Source organism: Sceloporus undulatus, chromosome 1, assembly GCF_019175285.1.
Source record: "Sceloporus undulatus isolate JIND9_A2432 ecotype Alabama chromosome 1, SceUnd_v1.1, whole genome shotgun sequence".
Taxonomy (NCBI): domain Eukaryota; kingdom Metazoa; phylum Chordata; class Lepidosauria; order Squamata; family Phrynosomatidae; genus Sceloporus; species Sceloporus undulatus.
In genome coordinates this window covers 110739569-110766297 of record NC_056522.1, presented here as the reverse complement: position 1 = coordinate 110766297, position 26729 = coordinate 110739569, and the positions used below count along the sequence as shown (strand labels likewise).

Genomic DNA, 26729 nt, shown 5'->3' with positions numbered 1-26729 from the left:
ATGCCAAATGAGAGTAAAAAAACCTAATAGAACAAAGCATGGATTATTTTTCTCTGGCTTGTTGGGGTGACACAAACCAGAGTTTGGCTGAGATGGAACATTTCAACAAACCATGGATGGAAGGTCTGTGATTTATAGCCTTCATTTGCACTGCAGAAATAATCCAGTCTGACACTACTTTAATTGCTATGGTGCAATGGAATTGGAAATTGTGATTTTGTGAGACATTTTGCCTTCTCTGTCAGAGAACTCTGGTACTACCACAAACCACAAATCCCAGGATTCTACATGATGGAGTCATGACAGTTAAAGTGGGTGCAAATTTATTATTTCTGCAGTCCAGATACAACCTTTAGTCATTATCACTTGCAGTAGCAGTGACCATGTAACAGCTTTTTGTGTTGTCCTAACTTACCCATTGCTTTACAACAACAACTATTAGTGTGTTTGTGTGTGTGTGTCTCTGTCTCCAAATCATCTATTGACTTATGGCGACCCCATGAATTTCATAAGGTTTTCTTGCTTCATCTTATATAAATATATCTACTTTATATGCAAGGTTGCTCAGAATCTGATTTGACTGATTTTAAGGATCCTAATTCCAGTAAGATTATATTGGGTGTTTTTTTTATTATAATTTTTATTTTTATATGTCAGAAGAATGGTTTGGTTTTGCTATTTCTGTTTAGTTCACCAGCATTTTTTATATGGAAGCCAGAGCTTTGAGTGGTGTTCTAACAGAAGCCAATGCTAGGTGTTCTTCACTCTTTCAACTGTTTTCTGTTTGTTCTGAAAAACAGGAACAATGCCAATGGAATCATCACATACAGCCCTTTGAGGCACAAACAACACACTATAAATTATCTAGGACGTGAAATATTTGGTCTCCTAAAATTTTCATTTTTTTCTTAAAAATAGGCAAGGGAACATATTGGAGGGGGAGTGCTTGGAGGAGGGTTATCATCTCCTCCTCATGCATTTCCCCAAATGGTCTGAATCCACTACCCACATACTAATGTTGGCTCTCAGTTCAGTGATTTATTTTTAAATGTGCTTTGTGTTTAGTGAAATACTGGAAATAGTCATACTGTTACTTTCTGAAGAATGCAATAGCTGTGTATATGTGTGTGATTTAGATCAAGGAATCCTCTTTCCCAGCTACTGAACTCAAGATTTTCTGTTAGGAAAAAAATGCAGATCACAGAAAATTGCTCTTCAGTGCATCTTACCAAGTAAACAACATGCAAATATTAATATTGCATATTTTATTTAGAATGGTCTTCCCCAACACAGTTTTAACCAAAACCCCCACATGAACCTGCCAGCTATACTGCAAAACACTGTAATTCTACATGTTAAATTTTCCTAAGGGCAGTCATACTAGCTATAAAGTGAAACCTAAAAACTGTAAAAGAAAAAATGAGAAAGAAAGAAAAGAAAAGCCAGTCTACTGTCTGTTATATAATTCAACATACCATGATGCCTATGTAGTGCCGATAGTGGAGAGGCAGTGGACCATCCATCTGCAACAGATAATGCTGCGTTTTCAAAAAGCTCTCCAGATACTGCGGATGGAAAACCATTACCAAAGTAATGTTATCCAAATGCCCTAAAGTTGTGAAAGACTCTGCAAAAAGAGCATGCATTTGGGGATCTTCGGCGCTCATTTGGAGAATCTGTTTGAATTAAAAAAAGAACAGTAGCAGTATTTTTCTAAGACGTAAAGACAAGAAAACCATCCTGCACATTTGATAATAGCTAAGAGTCCTAAATCAACCCTTACGTCTTCTATATATGTCTGTGGGTCATGGGAGGTAGGAGGGAGAGGGATGCTACTTGTAACTATAAGGTTTTAATGCCTTCTTAAACATGGCAAACTTACTCTCACAGGAGTTCCAGACAATTGAGATAAATATATAAGGAGGAGTTATTTAGTGAAGGGTAGTCTGGCAGTTTATTAAAATGTGACTGACAGAAGCTCTCCAAATGCTAACAGCTATTTAGACAGTCAATTAGAGTGGAGCTAATGTTGCTGGAATGTCAGACTAGGCCACCTGAACAAAGTCCCTTATAAAACCATAATATTGTCTCAGCCAACAGGTGATGACAGATGCCCCCAAAATCACTTGTTTCATCTATTATCTTTGAAGTGAAGGGATGCTGCTTAATTAATTTTACATATGCAATTACAAGATGATGATGATGATAGCAGCAGCAGTATTTACTTCTTACCCACCTCTCCTCATAAAGTGGGGACCAAGAAAAATGTAAGGACAAGTCAACCCATATTTGGAACAGGTGACAATGTGTATGTGGGTGGGTGTATACATACATTTAATGTTCCATTAAATATCAATATTCTACATAGACGTTACTGTTTTCTAATTCAGCAGAATTGCTACCAAACTCTTGTTATGCTGGCTTGAGTTTGTAGATCAACAGCTGTTCTTCAGCCAAAACTAGATTTTGAATATTTTCCACCCACCCTCAGCCTGGAATATGCAACAAGTTCACTGTGTACTAGCAAAACAAATCATCACTACACACCTCCATTTCTGGGATGAATCTGCTTGGTCCTTGTCCCAGTGGTCTAGGGATCTTAATCCCAAGTTCCTAGAAAATAAAATTACACTATCTGAATTTGACATCTATAAACATTTCTGCTGTAGCTTCAGAGGGAAAAGAAAGCATTCACCATTGAAACAAACAGAACTGTCCTTGTTTCTAAAGTGCAGTCTAGAAATTTGCTGTCCACGCTTCATAACAAGCCGCACTTGTTTACAGTATACCATACTGCTGCCATTAAAAACAATGAGACCTGGTTCACTGAAAACCTCATTTTGCATAAAGTACTTGGCAAAGTGTCCAGAACAAGGCGTTCAGTACACAGCTGCCAACAGAATCATGTCAGCGATACTGCAAGCTTTTGAAGTACATCTGTACATCCGCAGACCACAAGTATGAAATCTCTCAGTATCTTTCAGGAGGCAGCACAGCTGTAATCTTATCGAAGGTTTGAGGGGGTGAAGGGAGTTGGGTGCTTTAACCACAAAAGTAAATGCAAAACACTTCTAGGTTGGCAATTTTAAAATGACAAAGTACAAGCAAGTAATCGGTCAGATAAATTTAGAGCCAACTTGAAACACCATTTACCACAAAACTTTCACTGAAATAAAGGACTTGCTTCAATGCACAACCAAAAATTTTGCAGGCAGTTGATTGCGGAAGTCAGTGTGGGAGAACCTCTGGGCCCACAGCATGTAGACAAAATGGGTGAAGTTACCATATGCCTTTACAATGAATGTCGTAACAACTCACCTATATGCACATACACATACAGTATGAACTAGGGCCAGCCACAGCTCTGGGTAGTATGTATGTAGTAAAAGAGAGACCGACAGACAGGCAGAGATCCATTGCTTCACATCAAGAGTCCACCATAGAAAAATCCATATAGGATTCAGTCATTTTGTAACATGTGATGCAGTGTTAAGTCAAACAACTGTAACGGTAAAGGCATTTTACCCCTTTGACAAGGTTGTCAAGTTGTGTCCAACTGTACTGAATAAGTATTGTTTTTCCCCCCATCTCCTGCTCCTGGTTCATTTTCCTGGGAAAAACAAGGTTTAGGGCCACTTCTCACATTACATGGGTTTGGGGTGTGTGTGTGAGGCATGTGAGGGAAAAAATAGTTTGCATCTTAAGGTCTGCAAACATCTTTATGGACCAGGAAGCAATCTCTAGCAGAGATCATCAACTGGAGGCCTGAGGCAAAATTTGCCCTTCTGAAAGATAACCAACCTGGTACTGTAGTAATAAAGCTTGCAAAAGACTGGAAGAAAAAGAGGAGTCAGGCTCTCTACTAGACCACCTTGAGAGTAACCCCACCCCGTAAACCCATTTACTGAGAAACCAGTTTTCGCTTGGCACACTGCCAAGGTGGATGGTGTTTGTTTTTTTAGAACTCCAATTACATGAAAAATTGACACTTGTGAGGTAGCCATAAACTCACTCTCTAGCCAGGAAAAGCTTCTGGTTTTATCTAATCAGATGAAATAAGACAAACAGGGCAGGATTTATACACATGTGCAAAAGAAAAGATGTGCCAACAGAGTTCTAATGCAAAGCTTCAATACACAGGTATTGTAGAAGCCAGTTGTGTCTTATTTTTTGTACTGAGAAAAAGTAAAAAAAGTGAGAGGCATCCCTATGCAATGCTTCAGTGTATTAAATTTCATAGCCATTTGTGGTAACCATTGGCACAGACATATAATCCTTTGCAAAATAAGTCTTAAATCTGTTTAAGTGGAGCTTATTCTCTACTAACATAGTTTAGGACTGCAGCCCAAGGGAAAATGTTCAGCTAGAAAATGTTTTGCCTGTGCAGTCAAATAAGCAACTTATTGTTTTAAAACTAGAGATTCCCTGGAGTTACCTAATGTAAACAACATGGGGACACAGGCTAAAGTTTTTTGTGTAGCTTCAAGTTGCTGAAACTTTCTTTTAAAAGTTCGTCCAGTTTCCAGCATTTTCTAGATTTATAGGCTAGTTTTATTTTTCTTAAAATCACAGCAATGGGAGAAAAAACAAGGCAGATAAGCAGTACATTCAGAGTCCATTTCTTGAGCATTTGCTTCTCTAATTCCCAGGTTACACAAAGATAGTTCTATGTGTATTACATGGACACTTGCTGCCTTTTAGAACTTTTGACACATGAATTCTGGATTTCTACTTATATTTAGTCTTAAGGACAGGTGATATAGAGAAAATGGATGATTAAATAAAGGATAGGGAACAACAGATAATCTAGAAACACCTAGAGTGTGTCCAAGGACCACTATCTTTCTAAGGGTCATGGCAATAAGTATTTCCTTATTTGATTAAAGTTCTTGTTTTCCCAATTTAAGAGTAGGAATCAGGAACTAAAGAGTAGCAGGCTTTACAGACTTCTGGTCCTGTGTGTAACGTAAATTGTAAAATGATGTAAATTCACTACTCAAGCCTTATAGAAAAGCAAAAAGCTTTTAATATTTAATCCAGCCTAGCTCCTTGATTATTTTGCTTTGTTTCCTGGTGAGTATACAAATAGCACCAGATTTAATCTGTGGCCACAATGTGATAAATTCTACATAAACAAATACTTACTTTCAAATAACAGATAACATTAATCTCACTCAAGAGGGAGAAAAGTGAAGCGAAACAGGTCTGTGTGCAATTTACTATGGAGAATTTTCTCACAGTACATTTCTTGAACTCAGTTGTTCTCACATTTCAGTATGACTACAGTGTAGTACTAAAACCATACTACACTACTGACTTAGTTATGTGGGGGGTATTTATAAGCCAAGCCAATCTCAATATCACTTGAAGACATAAGTCACTGACCACGAAGCTGTTAATGCTTGATAATAATAATTGGCATCGCTTTCCAGGTCATTTTGACATCTCTCTCATACTCTCTATTAGTTAAAGTACTGTAGTGCCAAACTGCATCTCTGATATACATTCAAAAGTACACTTCATGTTTTCATTTCAGCTAGAAACAACAATAGTGGTGTTTCCAAGAGCCCCCAAAATGTGGTTTATGGGTTTATGCTTTGGCTAAGATAAGTGTTTATTTCCTATGCACTTATCCATAAAAGTATCTTGTTATTTACAGTAAAATAAGGCAATCTATCAGTTCTCTTTACTAAGGGAATGTCTGCACTGGCAAAATAAAACAGCTTCACACCGACTTTAAGCCTACCTATTCAGACAACATACAGTGCCAAACCAGGTGGAAACTGACACCAAGCTTCACTCTGGGGCTAAAAACTGGAGCAAAAAAAAAGCTCTGATATTCCACTTTAATGTGGAAAATGTGCCTCATTGCACCAGCATATAACCAGCATGGTGCAAGTGCAGGAAAGCCCAGGTAGTGTGTGGAAGCAGTCTGGAGCAAGCATCCTGGGACCAGAAGGATGCAGCCACTGGCACCATTATTTGCCATACACTTTTTTCATTTGAGCATACAGGCACACAAGTGGCCAGCTGCACCATAGACCCATCATATGTCACACAACCCATGATGAGAAAGTACGAGAAACACTGTGCGTTGCCAATAATGCAAACATATACAAACCAGATAGTCCAAAAGGGGGAATGAGATGGAGGAGGAGAAAGGGGACTTGTATGGGGGGCCTCCATGATCGTGCTTTGCCAATGTGTCACTGGGCACACTGATATACTATAAGGTGATGTATTGTTCATGCAACTGTGTGGCCAGTCATACAGGGCATTCAATAGGATGGCAGCTGGGTGGAAAGAGGGTGGAAACTGGTGGTCTCAGGTGGTGTATTCATGTGATGGTGCACATGCATGGGGGGACGCCAAAAAAAGGTGTGGATTGATGCCACGTGGTGTGGACTGTCCTATGGGGGTTTGGCCTGCCTTCATCGTGGGCATTGCAGACAGTGAGGCTTCCACTTGCTTTCATAAAAACCAAGATTGGCCCAGTTTTCCCTGTCTGTCTGCTAAACCCCTTAGAGAACTTTACTTAGATAGTATTCCACCAATAGGTCCTCTGAAATTGATCATCTTGATTCATGAAGGATGCTCACATTGAGACTTTTTAATTCCTTACCAATAATTGGCAACCTTTACCAATGTATTTACTGTCTTAGCAGTTAATAGTGCAATTCTACCCACAATACAGTACATAGGTAGCACTTGAACTACCATACTGAAAAGGTAGTTTTGAAGGGACCTCAGACACAATACATATTTAAAGGGGATTATGCTAGAACAAATTTCTGGCACTTGGAATGCCTGTATTACAACTTTTTTTTACTTCTCTACCACTCTCACACTGCGAAAAACAGTGTCAGCTTTATGCAAGAGCTTCTTGAATTGTTCCAAAATAAAGCAAATTGTTTACAGCTGCAGAAAGCTTTCAGGGAAAGGATACTGCCCTCTATGAACAAACCATAATAAACATTTTGGGGCTATAAAAGAAACATGCAACCAACCACTGCAATGTATGGCATGCAGTTCTCTCAACTAATGAAGGTTACAGAATGGAGACAATTTGCATTTGGATTCTGAAAGTCATCCAATCGTGCCTCCACTAAATGCAGGATGCAATCACAGCATCTCCAACTAAAAGCCACACATATTTTGTGTTAATAGTTAACCACCAGCACACAAAATGCACAAACAGGTTCTCTCCGTCCCCATCTCCAATGTTTAGAAAAAATCTACTTCCCTATGATTTCTGCTCAGCAGTTTTAACAGTTTTATAATGAAAAAAACTGTGCATTGAAATGGAATGAAGTACTTTGATACCAATCTTGAAATGCACCAAGAGACTTGTAAAGATAATAATGCCATGCTTTTTGATGTACTTCCCTTTACCTGATGCAAAAATTATCTTTCTGCAGCTTTTAAGTGGCCAAAGATCTTCCAAGTATCTTCTCATCAGTTTACCATGTTGTTCAGATCTGTGAATTGTGGCACAGATTGTTTCCAAAAGCCCAAACACCATCAACACAGTAAACTATAAAGTTGAGATTTAAAAGTTACTTTGAAATTCATCTAAGTGCTATCACAATGCCCCCAGCAGCATCCCCAAGGAGCTGGCTATTGCCTTCTTTCTGCAATAGGCTTTTTAAAGTTGAGAAGCTGAAATGACAAAGAAACACCTTTAAGGTGTTAATGTTCAAATCAGCTGTGTAAGTCTGTTGCAGCGTAGGGGGGAGAGAAACTAGCAGCACCTTTAGTTTTTATTTTAGCACCCGGGAAACGTGTTTAGGGGTAACTCTGTTGGCCATGAAACAAATTACAATGATAGAAGCCTGATGAAGAAGCCAGTGGAGCTTTGAAAGCTTGCATTATGCATTTGGGTTGGGCCCATAAAGGTATCACTGGCCTGTTACAGACTGCCAAAATAAAGCTGCTTCGGGTCTCTTTGGAGGTATACTATTTAAATGATGCATGGGTCCTAAGAGTCTGGAGGTCGCGCCAAAGCCACACTCCATTCCTAAGCACTGGAGTGCAGCTTTGGTGCAGCTTCCGGATTCTTAGGATGCATGCATCATTTAAACAGCATACCTCCAAAGAGACCTGAAGCAGCTTTATTTTGGCAGTCTGTAACAGGCCACTGTTTTGTGGATTCTGATGTCACTGTACTTTTATATTTTAGCATGAACTTTTGTGGAAATCATAGCTCAAGGTTCATGCTAAATATCAGACTTCAATATGCTGCTAGATTCCATTTTCTCCTCCTAGATATTATGATGATAGAAAGGGGAAGCTTTCCAGAAGTGCTGCAGCTCCGGGTGCACCTACACTGTAGAAATAATGCAGTTATTTTAAATAATGTTTGTTGTTGTTGTTGTTGTTGTTGTTGTTGTGTGCCGTCAAGTTGTTTCTGACTTATGGTGACCCTAAGCCAAAGCTATCATGAGGTCTTATTGGCAAGATTTGTTCAGAGAAGGTTTGCCATTGCCATCCTTGGAGGCTGAGAAAGTGTGACTTCCCCAAGGTAACCCAGTGGGATTCATGGGTGAGCTGTAGTTCATCCGGTGGAATCCTGGATCTGTAGTTTTACAAGGTCTTCACTCTTCTCTGCCAAAGAGTGCTGGTGTCTCACAAAACTACAAATCCTAGGATAGTGTAGGATGGCACCAGAGCAGTTAAGTGGTATCAAACTGCATTTATTCCTACAGTGTAGATGCACCCTCACAGTCTTCCTTATGACGGCTTATTAAATAAAATAAAATAGCTAAAATAAAATTTTAAAAAATTATAAACAAAATAAAGTAAAATAATTTTTTAGATTGTAAACCCGAGGGCAGGGAACTATCAAATTAACAGCAGTCCAAGACATACTGCAGAAATAATCCAGCTTGAGACTGCTTTAACTACCCTGGCTGAATGCAAGGGCTGAATGCTAGTGTTTGGTGAGACATTTAGCCTTCTCTGTTAGAGAGCTCTGGTGCCACAACAAACTACAGTTCCCAGGATTTCCTACAACTGACTCAGGGCAGTTAAAGTGGTCTATGCTGGATTATTTCTGCAGTGTGTTTGGACCAAACTGTAAGCCCCTCTGAGAGCCTTTGTGGCTCTATAAATAACAGGGTACAAACACTCAAATACTATACTCTAACAGTATAGTAGGAGGACCGAAGTTTGAGAACCAATGCTCTAATCAATGATTCCCAAACTTTTGTCCTCCAGTTGTTTTGGACCTCAGATCCCAGAATTCCAAGCTGTTGGCTATGTATGGCTGGGGCTTCTGTGATGTGGAGACCAAAACACTTGTAGGACTAAAGTGTGGGAATCACTGCTCCAAATCACCACCACCATCATCATCACCTAAATCAGTGATAGCCAAACCTTGGTCCTCAAGGAGTTTTGGACTTCAACTCCCAGAAGCCCCGCTCATTGTCACTGAGAGCCAAGAATCCTGGGAGTTGAAGTCCAAAATACCTAGAGCTCCAAAGTTTGGGCATCACTGATTTATATCATCATCATCATCATCATATTTAAATAATAATAATAATAATAATAATAATAATAATAATAATAATAATAATAATATTTTAATAATAATATCATTATTGCTATATTAATAATAAATTTATTTTAATAGCATTTCAATAATTTCATTATTGCTATATTCTTAATAATTTTATTTTAATAAAATATTTTAATAATAATAATTTTATTATTGCTGTTATTGTTAATATGTGTAAATTGTTATACTCAATAGGTATATCATTAAATATATTAAATATGTATATTATTAATAAAGCGCTATATAAAGTATAACTTCATTATTGCTATGTTATTATTATTAATGTTATTATTGCTATTATTGATAGTAATAATAATAACAATAGTAGTAGTAGTCATGCGCCGCCTTGCAGACCAGCCTCCTCTGCCAGGCGGTGGTTGCAAATCCCGCCCTCTCCTCCCCTGCTGCTGCTGCCAGGGCAAGGCAGAGCTCTACCTGCAGCCGGGTGCAGCCCAAGGGCGTCCTCCCTGCGCAGCCCCTGTGAGGACTCAGCCCAGCGTCGCCCGCCACCTTCATCCCTGTCAGGAGAGAGCCACGACCTCCGCTCTCAGCAGCAGCCGCCGCCACTCTGAGCTCTGGCAGAAACCACCACTCCAGCGCCTGCTCCGGCCCCGCCCCTTTTCCCGCTGCCGGCCAATGGCGAGGAGGACCGAGGCCAAGGGGGCGGGCAAGCACCCGCCCTCACAAGGCAAGCCTGGTCCAAAAACACACTGCAGAGATAACCCCTGGCTCAGTGCTAGGGGATCCTGGGAATTGTAGTTTATGGTGGCACCAGAACACACACACACACACACACACACACTGTGGTTCTGACAGAGAATTAGGCTAAATGTCTCACAGAAATACAGTTCCCAGGGCAGTTAAAGCTGGGTTATTTCTGCACTGTGTTCTGGACCTGGGAAGGAGGGGTTGTGTGCCTTGTGGTTGTTGTTGTTGTGGGGGGGAAGAGGAGAGAACAACAGGCCACTCACCACCCCAGGAAAGAGATGTGTAGTACCTCCTGCTGCTGTGTGGACATGCTGCTTGCTACCTACATGCTCCATCTCACCTGGTGGACTGCTGGCCTCAGACTGCTTCCTGCCAGGCCCAGGCCCCGGCCCCAGGCACCCAGCCAGGAACACCTGCTCCCCTTCGGAAGGGGGTAAAGGCTGGGTGCCTGCTGGCAGGCCCACCACCAAAGGGGGATAACTCCAAAGGAGGGTTATAGATATAAAATTATATACACACACACAATCAGTGTTGTGTAGTGATTTGAGTGTTAGGCTATGCCACCGGAGAGTAGGGTTCAAATCCTGGCTCAGCCATGGAAACCCATTGAGTGGCCTTGGGCAAGTCACTCTCTCTCAGCCTCAGAGGTTATCAATGCCAAACCCCCTCTGAACAAATCCTGCCAAGAAAACCCCCATGATAGTTTTGCCTTAGGGTCGCCATAAGTCAGAAATGACTCTAAGGCACACATCAACAACATCTTATGCATGTTGTTGTTGTGTGTGCACCTCATGTTTTGTGGGTGTGCCTCATATTGTGTGGGTGTACCTCATGTATATTGTTATTATGCATGCCTCATGTTTGTTGTTTTGTGTGTTCGTATGTCTCATGTTTGTTGTGTGTGCCTCATGTTGTGTCCACTTCATGTTTTTTGTTGTGTGTGTGTGTATGCCTCATGTTTGTTGTTATTTTGTGCCTCGTGTATGTGCCTCATGTTACGTGGGTTCTACCTCATGTTTGTTTTTCTGTGTGTACCTCATATTGTCTGTGTGTGTGTGCCTCATGTATGCTGTCTGTGTGTGCCTTGTGTGTGTGTGTGCCTCATGTTTGTTGTTGTATGTTTTCAAATTATGGCAACCCCATGATTCACTCACCTTAGGGTCACCATAATTTGGCAACAACTTGGAAGGCAAACAACAACAACAAACTGAAGAGAACCAGTGTGGTTGTAGTGATGTGAGTAATGGATGGAGAAGTTGTGTGTCTGCTTCAATCATTTCCTGACGTATGGCAACCCTATTCCAGGATTTTCTTGGTAGGTTTCATCAGAGGAGGTTTGCAAATGTAATCCTGTGAGTCTGAGAAACTTGCCCAGTGGGTTTCCATGGCTGAGCAGGGATTTAAACCCTGCTTTCCAGACCCATAGTCCAATGATCAAACCACTACACCACACTGCCTCCTCCAAAAGTCTCTCCAGAAGGAATAGGCTGTTTTGTTCTTTTCAGTGGCCTTTTCTTTGGAGGTTTTTAAATAGAGGCTGAACTGCCATCTGTTGGGGTGTTTTGATTGTGAGTTCCTGCATGGCAGAATGGGGTTGGACTGGATGGCCCTTGTCTCTTCCAATACTATGATTCTATGAAGAGACTACATAACACATCTGGAAAAGCACTCTGGGTGTCTGTGTAATTTTGTCTCTGCCAAATCAAATAAATACAATGCTGGAGAGAGTGTGGCCATGCAGTATGGCACTAGGTGCATTTTCGCTGTGAGCCAAAATCACTTCAGCTTTCATAAACACTGGCGCTTTCCAGGGGCGAGTTGGGGCCAAGGGATTTTTTTTGTGCTGTTTCTGTTGTTTACCTCTTTGGGGCCCAATCATATTTACTGCCTGCATCTTCCTGTTGTTAAGGAGAAGGGGCATTTTTGCACCCTGTGTTGTATTTTGTTTTATAAAATTGCTCAATTTTCTTCCACCTGTTTGCAGGATTCTTTGACTGCAACACATGAAATGAAGGTGCCAGTTCAGGATAAGAGCTGCAGAGTGAAGAGGACCCTGTTATCATGATGGCACAGCCTCCTTGAATGCATCCAGACAAGGCTTTCAGCATTCAAAACTAAAAAGCATTGTGAGTCCATTCTATTGCTTCCTTCTCAACAATTTTTCCAGGATAACGTACAGTATACACTGTATTCAAGGTGGGTCACAAAAAGACAAGGAAGTTACAAATGGAAAGTGACTTCACCTGGACACACCCACCCACATACACACACACACACACAGAAAAGTCAAAGCTTGAAGCTGGGGAAGTACAGAATAAAGACCTCATCTGGAAGCATCCCAAGTGACTTGCTGACCTTCAGCATCTTCTTTACACACATACAATTGTTATTGCTTGCGGACCAATTGGCAAGAATTTTGCAGGCAATATCAAGCCAAGTTCTAGTTCCACCATTTCTTATGAATTCTGAAATTTCAGAAAATTCCATACAGGAAAGACTTAACAACCTTAGGTTCGAGTGGATGTAGTATTGTGCATTTGATTTACCAGCATCCAGCCTAAGATTTTATGCATTTGATTCACAAAGCCAGGATAACGTACAGTATACACATTTTAATTTAGCTGCACTTACTAATTGCTATGGCTAATACTAAATTCACATAATTTATAATTACTATGTAAAGGGACCTTGGAGCACTTTTGAGACTAACTGAAAGAAAGGAGTTGGTAGCATGAGCTTTCATAGACTTGAGCCTACTTCCTCAGATGCATTTGGATCTGAGGCATCTGTGGAAGTAGACTCAAGTTTATGAGCTCATGCTACCAACTTCTATTCTTCAGTTAGTTTCAAAGGTGCTGCAAGATCCATTTATAAACTGATTTTCCAGTCTAACACAGGCATGTTTTAGAATTTGTATTAGTATAGCAGGGCATTTGAACCACTTTCTGAAAAATGAGTGTTGGGCTAGCATGAGTTTAAAGGTTAACTGCTTAATTTAGATTTATCTCTGTCAAGGAGATGATTTCACTTTCTTACCTAGACCCTTTTGAATACAGGGGCCAGGTTAGTACTCTAACTGGCAATGAAGAACTTGTTGTATGTACTAGTTAGGCCACAAACTGTTAAGTTCATAGAGAAACAGCTTCCTAAATTTGTTTGCATGAAGCATAACTTTTGTAGCCTCAGTCAACAACTCTTTCTCACAAAGCTTGAAAGAAAGATTTCTTGAAGTTACACTGAAAAGTACTCTTCTAATGTATTTCCATAAGCTCCCATCATTCCCAAATTCTGATATGTAAAGATCCTTAAAGTTCTTTAAACAATATGATGCTTCTTGTGTGTTGATTCAATTTGTGTTACTTAGCACGGGTAAGTCAACAGTATTTCAAGAAAGGATATAGAAAAATAAGGTTGCAGGAACCAAAGTTTCAGTTTACTCAGTACATAATTCCCTTGCGCACTAAAGAGCACATGAACTCTGAGGATTTGTGTACCGATGCTACACAGTGTTTACAAGACATACCACCCCTAAGGGAAGAAAACTGCTGAAACTGCAAAAACATGTTAGTGCTCATGACTATGACAGGATGATGGATGCCTATATTTTGCTTGTATGTCACAAAAAAAACTGTTTAAGATGTATTGCAGTCTTCTTAAGAGCACAAGCTAAACTTTTAATCACTGCTATACATGCACATTCAACCAACAAATATAATTAGTAATAAAAGAGGCCTCAAATATACTAAACATACAAAGAAGTTGTGCTGAGGCTGCTTCACACATTATCCTATTTAATACAGATTAATCACCATATATCTTGGTAATAATATGTGGGGAATCATTTATTTAGCTGCTGTGAATTTTGGCTATGTGCAGAAAGTTACTAAAACAACTTGTATTTTGTTTTAAAGCATCAGAAAAATACATAACTGTGAAGCAGCCCTTTGATCAGAGTCACAACTTCATTGGAAACTGGCTTCCTTCAACTCTGGAAATGGGCGTGGACAAAAATAATCCTCCCCCCCCCCCTCTTGTTGCTGACTCCTAATTGTTTTATAGCAGCCACAACAAAATTACTATTTTTTCACCTGCTGAAAAGGAGAGCGTGGACTTGTGTGAAGGACTCTGAACTCACTTTTAATACTGAAAACAGATTCTTAAGCTCTTTTTAAAATTTGACAATGCTTTTTATTGTGTTTACACATAAAAACATAAACAAGAGACATAAACTGAGACGACATCTACCAACAAAACATAAACCCATTACCCTCCCCCCTCCATACCTAAGACATAAATATGTATCTTTTGTGCACTTCTTGATCAGTATTCTCTGCCTTTACTCTTTCCTATGTGGTTTTTTTTTTTTCATATTTCAAAATTCAAAAGCTGCTTCTATTGTTATCCCTCCTTTCTTTTTAAGACAGGAAAAAAGAAAGGAAGGAAGCTCTTTAATTTTGAACTGTATGTCTTTTGCCTTGACTGCAGGTGAGGCATCTTGGGACTCTGACAAACAAAAACAAAAGCAAAGCTGAGCTGTTTGACAGTGGAATGAATATATGCTAATAGTGTCTATTTCTTTGGAGGTTTTTAAACAGAGGCTGGATGGCCATCTGTGGGTGGTGGTGGTGGGGGGGTGCTTTGATTGCATTTTCCTGTATGGCAGAATGGGATTGGACTGGATGGAGGTCTCTTCCAATTCTATGATTCTATATCCAAGAAGCCAGATATTTGCTCCCCTTTGCTGGACATTTCCAGTATTCCAAAGCATTGAACTACTGGGACTTTCCTTCTAGCACAGAGTTAATGCTATTTTTCTCTAGCAAGTCGGATAGCTTTGCTGATAGACACCATTACATTAATTTGACCAGTTACAATGTTTTTTCTCCACTGCTGTTTTCATGCGTTTACCTCCTGCAGTCATTTCCACTGATGTTTATGTTCACACAATTACTGCACTGTAAGCACACACACACACACACACACTCTGCCTTTAATGCATTTTAACTCTTTCCTATTCCAGCAAAGTTAAAGTAAGGAAAAACTATGAAGACAAAAGTACGACTATACCTTAAAACTGGAGAGGAATCATGTGGCCTCCAGATATTGTTGAACTCCAAGTTCCCACAGCCATAGGCAACAGTGAAGAATGCTGGGAGTTGCAGGCCAATGACATCTGGATGACCTCACTATTATGCTACACTATTTGTTCACAGGATACTAGGCTCCACTTACTATGATGCTGCTTCTCTGTCGTTTCCCATCTCAGAAAACACTTACAATGGGCCCTCTACATTCTCTGGGGTGAGAGGCTCAGGGCCCCCAAGAAAGTGGAAAAATTACAAATAAAAAAATCACAATTTTTTTAACCTGAGAGAGAGCCTATCTAGGAATCTCTATGTCCTCCAGTACAGCTCTATGGTCAACATAGAGCACTGGAAGGCCTAGAGAAGTGTTTTCTTTAGGTCCTACAGCATGACTCTGCCAGAGGTTGACCACAGAGTCATAATGGAAGATGTAGATATCGCTAGAGAAAACAGCTTCCTCAAATTCATGAATAAACAAATCCACAAAAGTCAAAGCTGCAAATGTGGAGGGCTGACTATACTTCCATTTTAGTGAGCAGAGGAAAAATACCAGGATTTCTCAATACTTAACCTTCTCCTCCTGTGAGGAGGTGGAAGCATGACATGTTCTGATTCTGGAAGTGTCCACATCTTGTCCTGAAGAACTTCACACACAAAATCTTAACATTACAGCAGGCCCTTGGTATCCACTGGGGTTTGGTTCCTGAACCCTCTGAGCATACCAAAATCCATGGATGCACAAGCCCCATTATATACAGTGGCATAGTGAAATGGTGTCCCTTATATAAAATGGCAAAACCAAGGTTTGCTTTTGGGAATTTATATCTTTTTGGAATATTTTCAACCATCCATGGATTAAGAATCCGTGGATATGGCGAGCCAACTGTATTAACTTATATTCATGTGAACAAAACAATCTCCTGGAAAAGGAGGAAGAGATGCACTACTAGCATGCTATGCTTCTGTGACAAACTGCACTGACTCATTCTGCACACAATCTGGGGCTTTCTAGGGTTTACAGAAAGCGAGGCAAACAAAACCGAGGAAAGCAGTTCAAACAGGTCATGCTCAAGTTTCTAATTTTGCCCAGGAACAAAGACACGAGCCTAGCAACAGTTTTTACCCAATCGGAGATCAGACAAACAGGTACGAAGCTCGAAGCTCGGCTTCTCAAAACCTCCAAAAGGCCAGCCTCCTCAAGCAACTTTTAATTGCCTTTCGTTTTAAAGAAAAACCTGACTGAAGTTTCAAGAGCTGAAATGAGACGCAAATTAACAAGTCTTTACAGATTAGACTTGTAGAATCAAAACAGCAGATGGTGGTTATGTTTTAAAAACCAAAGGACTGTTGGATTGTTACTCTGTTTGGCTTCATGTTGTATTATAAGATACATTGTGCATATTCTCTGTGTATTTCTAAGATTTACCTTGGTTCAGATGTTCCTGTTGTGTACATCTGAATGCTTCCTTAGTAAAATGCTTCACCTTTAACGGGTTTCATTCCCATGTGTAGTTTCTAAGATTATTTCAGTACTCTTCTGGGAGAAAGAAAAATCTGATACCCAATTCAAAAGTGCTCTAAGAAAATTAGCAGTTTCAGAAGCAGACTACAGTTGCCTTATTTTATTCATTTATAGTTATTTAGGTATGGCCTTATACAGTGTAGTTTTTCGTCTTTATAATTTAGCTTATATCATGACTTCTAATCTCAGTGCATTTTTAACAGGATTGTTCAGAATCTTGTTTAACTCCTTTCCTACCCATACTTGATACTACAACTATTTTAAGTTCTCCCAGTTTAGTTAGTACAAAACATGTTTACAGAATAAAGGAGGAAAACATGCTTAAAAGGCATGTCACTATCATGATAAATCCTTAAATAAAACCCTTAAAATCTAGATAGCTTTACGGAAGATGTTTTTTAATAGATCAACGCAACCATCTTAAAATAGATCCTAAACCACTCAGAAGCCCAACAGAGTAGGTATACTGTCTGTCCTTTAGTATACTGAAATATCTTCTCCCACAGTATGTGGTGAAGAGAAATTTTGCTTGGTTTCCAAAATGAAGCCAGTAACTTTCCCACAATGATCATATGCCATGCAGGGGATAAAAGGTAATGTCCATAAGAAAATAAACATGTGCAATTAGCAGCTGCTCATAGAGTAGCAAAGTGAGGAGATGTGTTTGGGCCAAAGATGTGGGGTGGAAAAATTTCCAGTGCTGTATTTTTCCATGGAAATTTTTCCACACCACAGATATATCTATGGATCTACTGTATGCTTATCATAGTTGTATAGCCTGTTGCATTGCAATCAATCATGTGAGATGGGCTAAGTATAGGATATGAAGTTTTATAAGACAAGTATTGACAAACCTTAGTGCTCAAAAGAACAGACTTACAAATGAAAGAACTGCTAAGCTTGTTTCTGTTTCACAAGATCTCTTGTTTCTCAGTCAGTGTAAGTGCCTTCAAGTCTTTTCTGACTTAGGGTAATCCTAAAGTGAAATCTATCACAGGGTTTTCTTGGCAAAATTTGTTGAGAGAGAGGTTACCTTTGCCTTTGAAGCTGAGAGAGTGTGGCTTGCCTTAGGTGGGTATCCATGGCTGAACAAGGAATCTGAACCCTGATCTCCAGAGTCATAGTCCAATGCTCAAAGCATCACAGCACCAGAGACTCGCATCCCTCTTTTAGTGAACTAAAACATTCAGATAGTACTGAGGGTTGTTTTTTTTCTCAAAGTGAAATGGAACTGATTAGTATAGAAAGTGAGTGAGGGAAGTTATATCTTAGCAAAAAAAGGAAGTTAAACGGTTGATATAAGATATATCAGGTACAGTTCTCAAAGTATGTGGCCTTGGAAAAATAGTGTTCTTTTAGGTGTAGTCATTTTTGTTAAATAAGGAAAATATATGCTATTCTCACTAATTACAAATATTCCAATAAAATAATTTCTGCATAAAGCTCTGAATGTGTTTAAATATAATATTTAAACCAGTAAATCAGATAACATTATTTAGAACACTTGAACATTTTCCAGTTCTACTTTTTCAGGAAAGCCCACCTCACTTACTTTAAGTGGACACTGGTCACATAAATGGTAATATGATTTACCCATATCCATTTGGTACTATAAAAACCTATGCATACCTGTGACTTCACATATTTTATATAAATGGATTTCTCCAAACTCAGTACAAAGTAATCCATCAACTATTCAAAAATGGTATTTTAAGGCAGCAAGGGAAATAATTCTTGTTTATTAGTTATATCTAACTGCCATCTCCATTGAAAGCTAGCAATTTTCTGCCACATGTAATTTAATAACTGTGTTTAATATGAAGATATGACCAGTTTATCCTGCCTAGCTGCCATTCTCTCCTACTTTAAACCACTGTATAATCTGAACTATCAGTTTCATCGTATCTGTCCTAGAAGTAGCTTCCCATATCATGTAATGCTTAGATAAGGGAGTCAGTGGGTTGGATCCAGACTTGGTCACATCAGGAGGAAACTGACCAAACTATATGAGACTTAAGTTAGTCATTACTAACTTAAGTCTCATTAATTTAAGTGGATCTGCAAATGACTGAGGCTGCATCTGCACTGCAGAATTAATGCAGTTTGACACAACTGAGGCTACGGAATTTTGGGATTTGTAGTTTTGTGAGCTGTTTAGCCTTCTCTGTCAGTGACCTCTGGTGCCACAAAAAACTACAAATCCCAGTATGCCATAGCACTGAACCATGGCAGTTAAAGCAGTGTCAAACTGCATAATTTCTTCAGTGTAGATGCAGCCCAAGCCTGGGTCTGTTCCACTGCCATATATGCAAGGCCAAAAGCACTGCCAGGAAAACTCTTTCTCAGCTAACTGAAGTGAATTGCTTACTGCAAGATGTAGGAAATGCAGTTGTATAGCTCCTTTACCAGAAACACAGATCTTACAAAGTGTTGACATAGCTTTAGTAGCATTATGGAGAATGTCTTCTTGGAACCATTGTCCTACCCTTACTTCTAAAATTAGAAGGCCCAGAGATTATAGAAGTAAATGAAAACATTAGGGATTCTGCCATTGCTTTAATTAACTGCATCAGGACTTAAAAAGTATAAACATGTTCAGCTTGGTGAATGCAAAAGGGTAGTGACCAGGCCAGCAGTAGATATTTTTCTAATCCTGAAATGCTATAAATAGGCAGCATTTTTGACTCCAAGACATTGTTTGTGTACTATACAGCTTTATAACTTCTATGACAGACTACTGCAGACGGATGAGAATTCCATTTATGCAGGTTGCTGAGCAGTAGCTATTACTAAGCCTCTTCAGTGTTCACCAGAAATACTTTTTCCTCATTTGGTGAGAACATACTGTAGTGGCAAACACATTCTTGGAAAGAGTCCTATCTACATTTATCTCTAAACTCTGCTTAAGAAACAACAACTAACTATATGGTTTCTAGATTATTATTTTTTAAGCCTGTCCCCATGTCACAGGTAGAAAAATAAGAATAAGCCAGTAATATCACAACAACATATGTGAAAAACATTACATATCCATCTCCACCCCATTGCCAGCTTAGCCATTGCCAAAAACACGTCATTTTTCTTTTCTAAGGCCTCCTACATAGACAAGCTGTTTAGTGACAATTTGTCAGGGACAGTCAAATGACTAAGTATCAAAGAACTGCTTTATATATTATTGTATTTATTAAAATATTTACAAACTGACTTTATGTCTTAATAAGAACCCCAAGATGATGTTTTGTCCCCAAAAGCAAAATTAATATTTCTCCCCCAAAGATAAAACATTTAATGAAGGCTATATTAAATTAAGCCCATATGCACAGGTGACAACCCATGCAGGAATTAGCACGAAATCTGTGTATAGTCAGCCATGTATGACCACTCTAAGGTTGACAAATCATGCATGAATTGCATGTGGGGCTTGTTTCCTATATGGAAATAGTTTTCTAGGCAGATATATAAAATATAGCATGTATGAAGTGGTCCCAAGAGATGCCATTGTCTCTCCTATAGAACAGCCACTTTCACACTGAATACTAGGAATGCCACCAGCTCCAGGTGTCCAAACCAAAGATCAGCATTGCTTGCTATGAAGTAACAGTACTACCACTGTAAAGTTTTGAAAAGTTTCAGTATACCAGATGGGACTACAGTTGTAAATACAGGGCTTTTTTTAAAAAATCGAGACCTGTTCCATATTAGGTATACATAACCTAAAATATTTATTTAATGGATAGAATATCCTGTGGGGCCAGCACTCATATACATAAAATAATTTATAAAGAATACCAAGATTTAAATTTGCCTGGTACTGAAGCTAAAAATGGGATAAAAACAAATTTTAAGATAGCAATGTGGTTGAGTTATTTTGAGCTTGTCAGCTATAAGTAACATTGTAAATATAGGGATTAATGCAAATGTGTGGCTAAAATGAAGTAATAGGCTCCTGTGCATGTTGACTCCCTAAATTGGTCCTTTTCTGTATACAGGTTACGACAGTTTCCATAACAAGTAGTATAAAAAGCTCCCTTGAAGGATATTTATACATTGTATGTTTAATGCAAGTTAATAAATGCTGCTCTAATAGCAAAAGATTTCCAAATATTGTTCAAACCTGAAAAAGACTGAGACATTGCATCAAACTGAGCATATGATCTCAATTCAAGAGTCCAGTGTCTAACTGGTATCCATAGAGTTGAACATTTTACCAGGAGTAATAGCATGAGAAGTCATTTTTGCTTGAGCCGTATGCCTTCTGAAACTCTTTTGTCATGTGGTAATACTTGATCTTCATGTATTCACAGTTCCAAATCCTCTTGGAGCTCACGATGAAATCCGTGGATATTGCATAACAATTACTTATCATCTATAAATACATAAATTCCCTGGTTTGCACCCAACAATTCCTGAAAGCCAGGTACTAGAATCTCAGTCTCACTCTTAAAAAAAACAACACTTGCCACATACAACAGTTTTAACCAAATATTTCAGTTCAATCTCACACCATCCTCTAAAGTATTTTCTGTAGCAATTACTCTGAAATTGGGTTTCAAACATTTGACTTGGGACTCCTGCATTCCAAAAATATTTAGACAGAGCTACTTTGTTATATTACACCTTATCTCATATGGTAGAGCAGTCACTGAGAACACCAGCACAAGATCGTGAGGACTGAGAGCAGGGAACAATTGCAACTGAAGAGGAAACTACCTCCTACTTACTGCCAAACAGAGGAAGTTTTAGAATTTGACAAATTAAAAGTCTCCCCAGGAGGTCTCCATTGTTTATTATTACTTTAAAATTTAGAGCTTCTATAAAAACTTGGCTATCCATCTGAAGGAGTAAACTATTTCACATTTTGAATTGTAAAATAAATTAGAATAGCTATGAAGCGTATTCATTTTCAGTGAAAACCCACCTCTGACCATTCTTTGCCAAAGAAAACACTATTACATGCATAGGGTCACCATACGTTGACAGGGAACTTGAAGGTGAGCACACACAGAGAGAAATACTTCACAGCCACTCTGTATACAAAGACAATGTTTTAATTTTAGGGCTGGTTATTCATTTTAAAGACATTCTAAAAATGTCTGGATTTTCTTTTCCCAGTAATGTTGCTGGTCACCATGGGGCTGAACAGACAGGCCAAAATAAAGCTGCTTTGGGTCACTTTGGAGGTATGCTGTTTAAATGACACATGTATCATAAGAGGCCAGAAGCTGTGCCAAAGCTACGCTTCAGTCCTTAGGACTGGAGTGTGGCTTTGGTGTGGCTTCTGGCCTCTTAGGATGCATGTGTAATTTAAACAGCACCCTTCCAAAGTGGCCAGAAGCAGCTTTATTTTGGCCAGTCTGTTCAGGCCCCAAATTATTACACTTCATGTACAATGCATGTATGTTCCAAGTCTACACTTAATTGACCGAATTTAGAGCAACTGTGTACATTACACTCAAAAATCCCTTTTGAGTGGTCAGCTCCAGTGAAACATTAATGACAGTACATTATTTTGCCAGGCACTAGTTTCAGCAGCAGGCCCCTTTGAAAGAGTTTTTAGGTTGAAGACCCATACAAGCAAAACTAGATGGCATATTGTACAGACCTTTGATGGTGCTGCAATTCACCAGCAGGGACCCTCTGAAGCAGATATGGAATCAAATGTCAGATAGGACGGGAAAGTGTAACTCTGAATGGCAAGGACAGGTCAACATAAGGTATCACCCTTCTCTGCAAACTCAGGACAAAGTAAATTGTGGAAGTGTCTACTGGCATGTGTGTTTTTCCTCATTAATAGCCCTTGCCATCTTAACAATATTCTAATGTTGCTTGTCTAGAATTGTCCTGGCTTCCATTTGTGAAACAATGCAGTACTATATTAAAGAAGTATGTACTTTTCAAATGTGTTGCCTGTATTTGAAAGGCAAATAAAGGCCATTCAGCATGGTTTATACCTCAAACTACATAGGAAATATAGGACAGAAAATGGAAGATATCTCTTTTTTAATCTAACAAGTATTTTAGGCAACACACACTTAATAAGTAAGCATCACTTGCAGAAAGGGTTTTTCAGTTTTATCCTCTTTCATTATTTACATTATTCAACAACAAGAAAGGGGATTTCTGAAAGAACATAGAATTTTTCTCTAGATAGATAGCCCTCACTCCAAATTGCTTTTGAGAATTTTAGAAATGTTTTTATTATTTGGGCTTTCAAGAGAAACCAAAGTAGCAACTATTTCTAGAAACTTCCAAGGATTATTTTTTACAAAGTGAATACAGTATATGCATACCACCCTCTGATCACAACCTGCACTTCCTCTACCCTTATCAGCATACTTCTAAAAAGATATTTCTTATAGTGGCAAAAGAATAATATTAATGGAATTGTGTACAGTTTATGCCATTTGTAGTATTGCTAATAATCAAAAGTTAAGCAGTATCTGACTGTTGAAAATATAACTAAATCTTGCATATTTGTTTTACACTTCCCAATTTTATTGTTGCAATTGTTCTACTGTGTGTATTTGCGATATATTTACTCTTCCATATACACACACACTGAGCAAGAAGTTAGTACAGTTAAGTCCTCGCACAGCTTGCTCTGTGTGTCCGTGTTTTTTTTAAAGCTCTTAAAAATATTTATGTGGATTAATATGTTTCTGTATCAGAAATCCTTCTCACAACACCTGTGCAAAGAGTGCAGCCTCAACCCATTGCCACTTACCTGGTAGTAAGCCCTATTGAGTTGATTGGAATTTACTTTTGAAGACACATAGGGTTTGAGCTGTTAGACAACAACCCATAAAGGACATGCTGTTTTCAAAAGAAACATTCATTCCCTTTACAGCTAACCCACCCAAATAATTTGCAAATACTGTCATCATGTTTGTTTGACTATGAAGCATTGCATAAAAGGTTTCACTGAAATGCACAGCAGATTCTATCTTATTTTTAGAGGATAAACAGATTCCAGGGGTGTGATCTCCTGCAGCCAATCACAAAGCTAAGGCACAATGCTGCCATTTCTCTATGTCCTATTACAGCAAAGGGAGTCTTGTTTTTCCTCTTTTGTCTGAAATCTTCATGATGAATGGCTGCTTCAGGGAAAAGATCAAGCTGTGCAGTTAAGATTTATTATGAAAGGCAGATGGAACAAACAAACAGCAAGGGTAATAGAGTAGTACCCCTTAGGATCAACTGCAGTTCAGAAAGAAAACATGCTCCTTTACTGTTCATTCCACTCTCTAAACCTAAAAATTCATAGATTGTCTGGGCAGGATAGCCACTGACTTATGCGCAGCAACTAATCTGTATCTGAATTTCTCTTTTTAAAAGGTAGGGTACAGAACTTTGAAATGAAGTATGGGCAAGGATGAACTTTTCCTCAAAACAATTGTTTTTTGTTAAAGGGGCATAATTTTCCATAAGACTTACAGTCAAAATGAATCAAAGCTATGACTCCATGGTCAGAACCAACCTCTCCAAAGAGGACAAAAAATGCCAAATGCAATCAGTTATGACTGCAAAATTGCAGATGTGGAGGATCCAGTTCCCTCTGCCCCAATGATGATGCATTTTTCAGGACAATCGCTATCCCTGCCAACATCACACACTTTACAAGGCGTATCAAGCTCTGGGTTATGTATTATGTATTTGCCACCATCAGGTCTACTTGCTCTATCCCTCTTCTAAACTCTGGGATATCAAGAAGTAGTACCGTAATAGGAAATAATCACAACACAGACGTCACACAAAAGCCTCTACTAAAAATCATGTACAGTATATGTTACATGTGTACATACACCCCCACAACAGTATTTGAGTTTTCCACAGCAAATCTGAATTGATGGGGAAGAGAGAAATATTATTACAATTAATCTGATCACATTTCCATCCAAAGTAATCCCTCAGTCTTCTTCCATATGGAAAAACACATGGTAAACACTCTGATGTAAGCATTTGCATTAAATACATGCATGCAATTATGACATATTAAAAACATACCTATTTCACAATTGTTCTGTGAATTTTGTGATAAAAGAAGCAAACATTCTTAGAAGTACATGCTATTATGCTCACTACGTTTTTCTGATCTTTGCATAGAAATAATATGATTTCTTACAAAATTATTTTGTTAGTTATTTTTCGCTACTCAACAATCCAGAGCACCTTATTAAAAAAACTATATACAGACTAATGATATCAATACATCAAAAAGATTAAGTGACTAAAATCAGTATATGAAAAACAAAATGACGATCTGTTCCACATCTTTCCAGTTTCTTCTGAAAAAGAAAGCAAAAACAATATATATAAAATTTAGGATGCCGGTCCTTAAAACATTCAGCTAATTGATGCCTAAATTGCCTCAATTGTACCAAAGGAATTCCTTAAGGAATGGCCTGAACAGAACAACAAGAGCGTTGTATAACAAGTATCAACAAGTTTTTATCCTTCATGGTTTCTAAATTTAATTAAGCATAGACAATTAAGCAGGGTAGAAATACCACAATTTATGTTTCATATTTTAAATTTTAAGAGGAAATAGGAAACCATCTTACTCACTGACATAGCTCCCTTGTGTATACTAGTCCACATTTTTAAAATATGCAGCAAACAAGTGTATTAAAATACAGTTTCCACATGTCCTACATGTAGCTTCTGTTTTATAGAAATAAACATTAAGGCAGGCTTATGAAAAGCTCCTCAGTGTGAGTTTAGAATGGATTAAAAGTGAAGATAAATAACTAAATCTGAGCCCTCCTTGTAATATTTTAAGTGCCAAATTAGCCCAGAAAAGGATTGTACACAGCCATACAAGACTGTAACCTCATAGTTGCTGGATTTTACACAACCGAAGGCCACTGGTATATTCAATGCCATTTCTAAGCAAATTAGAGGCCTACAGGTATTACTCACTAGTGTCATGGTATGAAACTCTGCCTGCTGCCTACTGGGAACTGACTGTCCTTAGAAACCAGAGAGATTTAAAGATCACTGGAATGTCTTGGCAAGACAGAAATAGTGGTATTGGCCATGCAGCAAAATACAACAAAACTCCAAATCCACAAAGAATCAATTTGTTTATTAAGCCAATTCCAAAGGATAAAATGCATCATCCAAGCTTTCAAAGCTTCACTGGCCTCTTCATCAGGCAAAGATGTTAAAAACCATACAGCAGGGAAAAGGTGATGACGTTGGAGTCACAGGCCTACATTTTGTCTCAGGTGTTACTTTGTTCTGTCAGTTAAGATGGCATTGAGAAATTTCAGTGCAGGCAGAAGCCCCTTCTTGGCCATGTGAGGACTAGGGACAAAGGGCAATAAAAGGCAGCAAACAAAATTTCAACTCCATTAGCAATGGAAATGTTGAGACCCAGCTATCCCTGTCCTGTACAGAACTAACTGCTCTTTTCTTAGGCAGGGAATAATGAATTTCTCAATTAGTCTCTGTACTGTTAGATCTGGGGAAACTTTTAGGTGCTGTATAGATAAATCTTGCCACTGCAGTCCAGTGAAAGAGTACATTGGTGGAAGATGCCAATGATGGAATGTCAAAGCCAAAGGCGGAAGATAGGCTAAAAATGACTGGCTGAAAATGTGGTAAGGGATTACTTGACAGGAGGCATCAACAGAAGGAGAGAGCCTGTTCTATATCACTTGCTGCTTTGCATCCCACATGGGGGAAAATAAATTGAATAAAAATAAACAAACCTACAGATAAATACCATAGTTAGAAAAGAAGTTACTGGTACATCACTTCTCACCCTCTCAAAAATGTTAACTAATTTGAAGCATCTAGATCTGACTGTAAAGCTTACTGCATTTTGGCATAAATCCAGTTGCTGTTTCTAGTTAGA

At 38.7% G+C, this 26729-nt stretch overlaps 1 protein-coding gene across 4 annotated transcripts in view; it reads right to left on the bottom strand.

The window, feature by feature from the left end:
* SESN1 (sestrin 1) overlaps positions 1 to 26729 on the bottom strand; it is a 56704-nt gene that overhangs the window by 12885 nt on the left and 17090 nt on the right. The window contains exons 1-4 of one of the 4 annotated variants that reach the window (XM_042440415.1): positions 9992 to 10093; positions 7393 to 7478; positions 2548 to 2613; positions 1476 to 1676 (exon numbers count right to left, since the gene is read on the bottom strand). In XM_042440415.1, coding sequence (XP_042296349.1) covers positions 1476 to 1676; positions 2548 to 2553 — 207 coding nt within the window. In that variant the 5' untranslated portion in view covers positions 2554 to 2613; positions 7393 to 7478; positions 9992 to 10093. Of the gene's footprint in view, positions 1 to 1475; positions 1677 to 2547; positions 2614 to 7392; positions 7479 to 9991; positions 10122 to 26729 lie in introns of those variants that run through there. The other 3 variants (XM_042440247.1, XM_042440167.1, XM_042440329.1) reach the window with 3 other exon arrangements.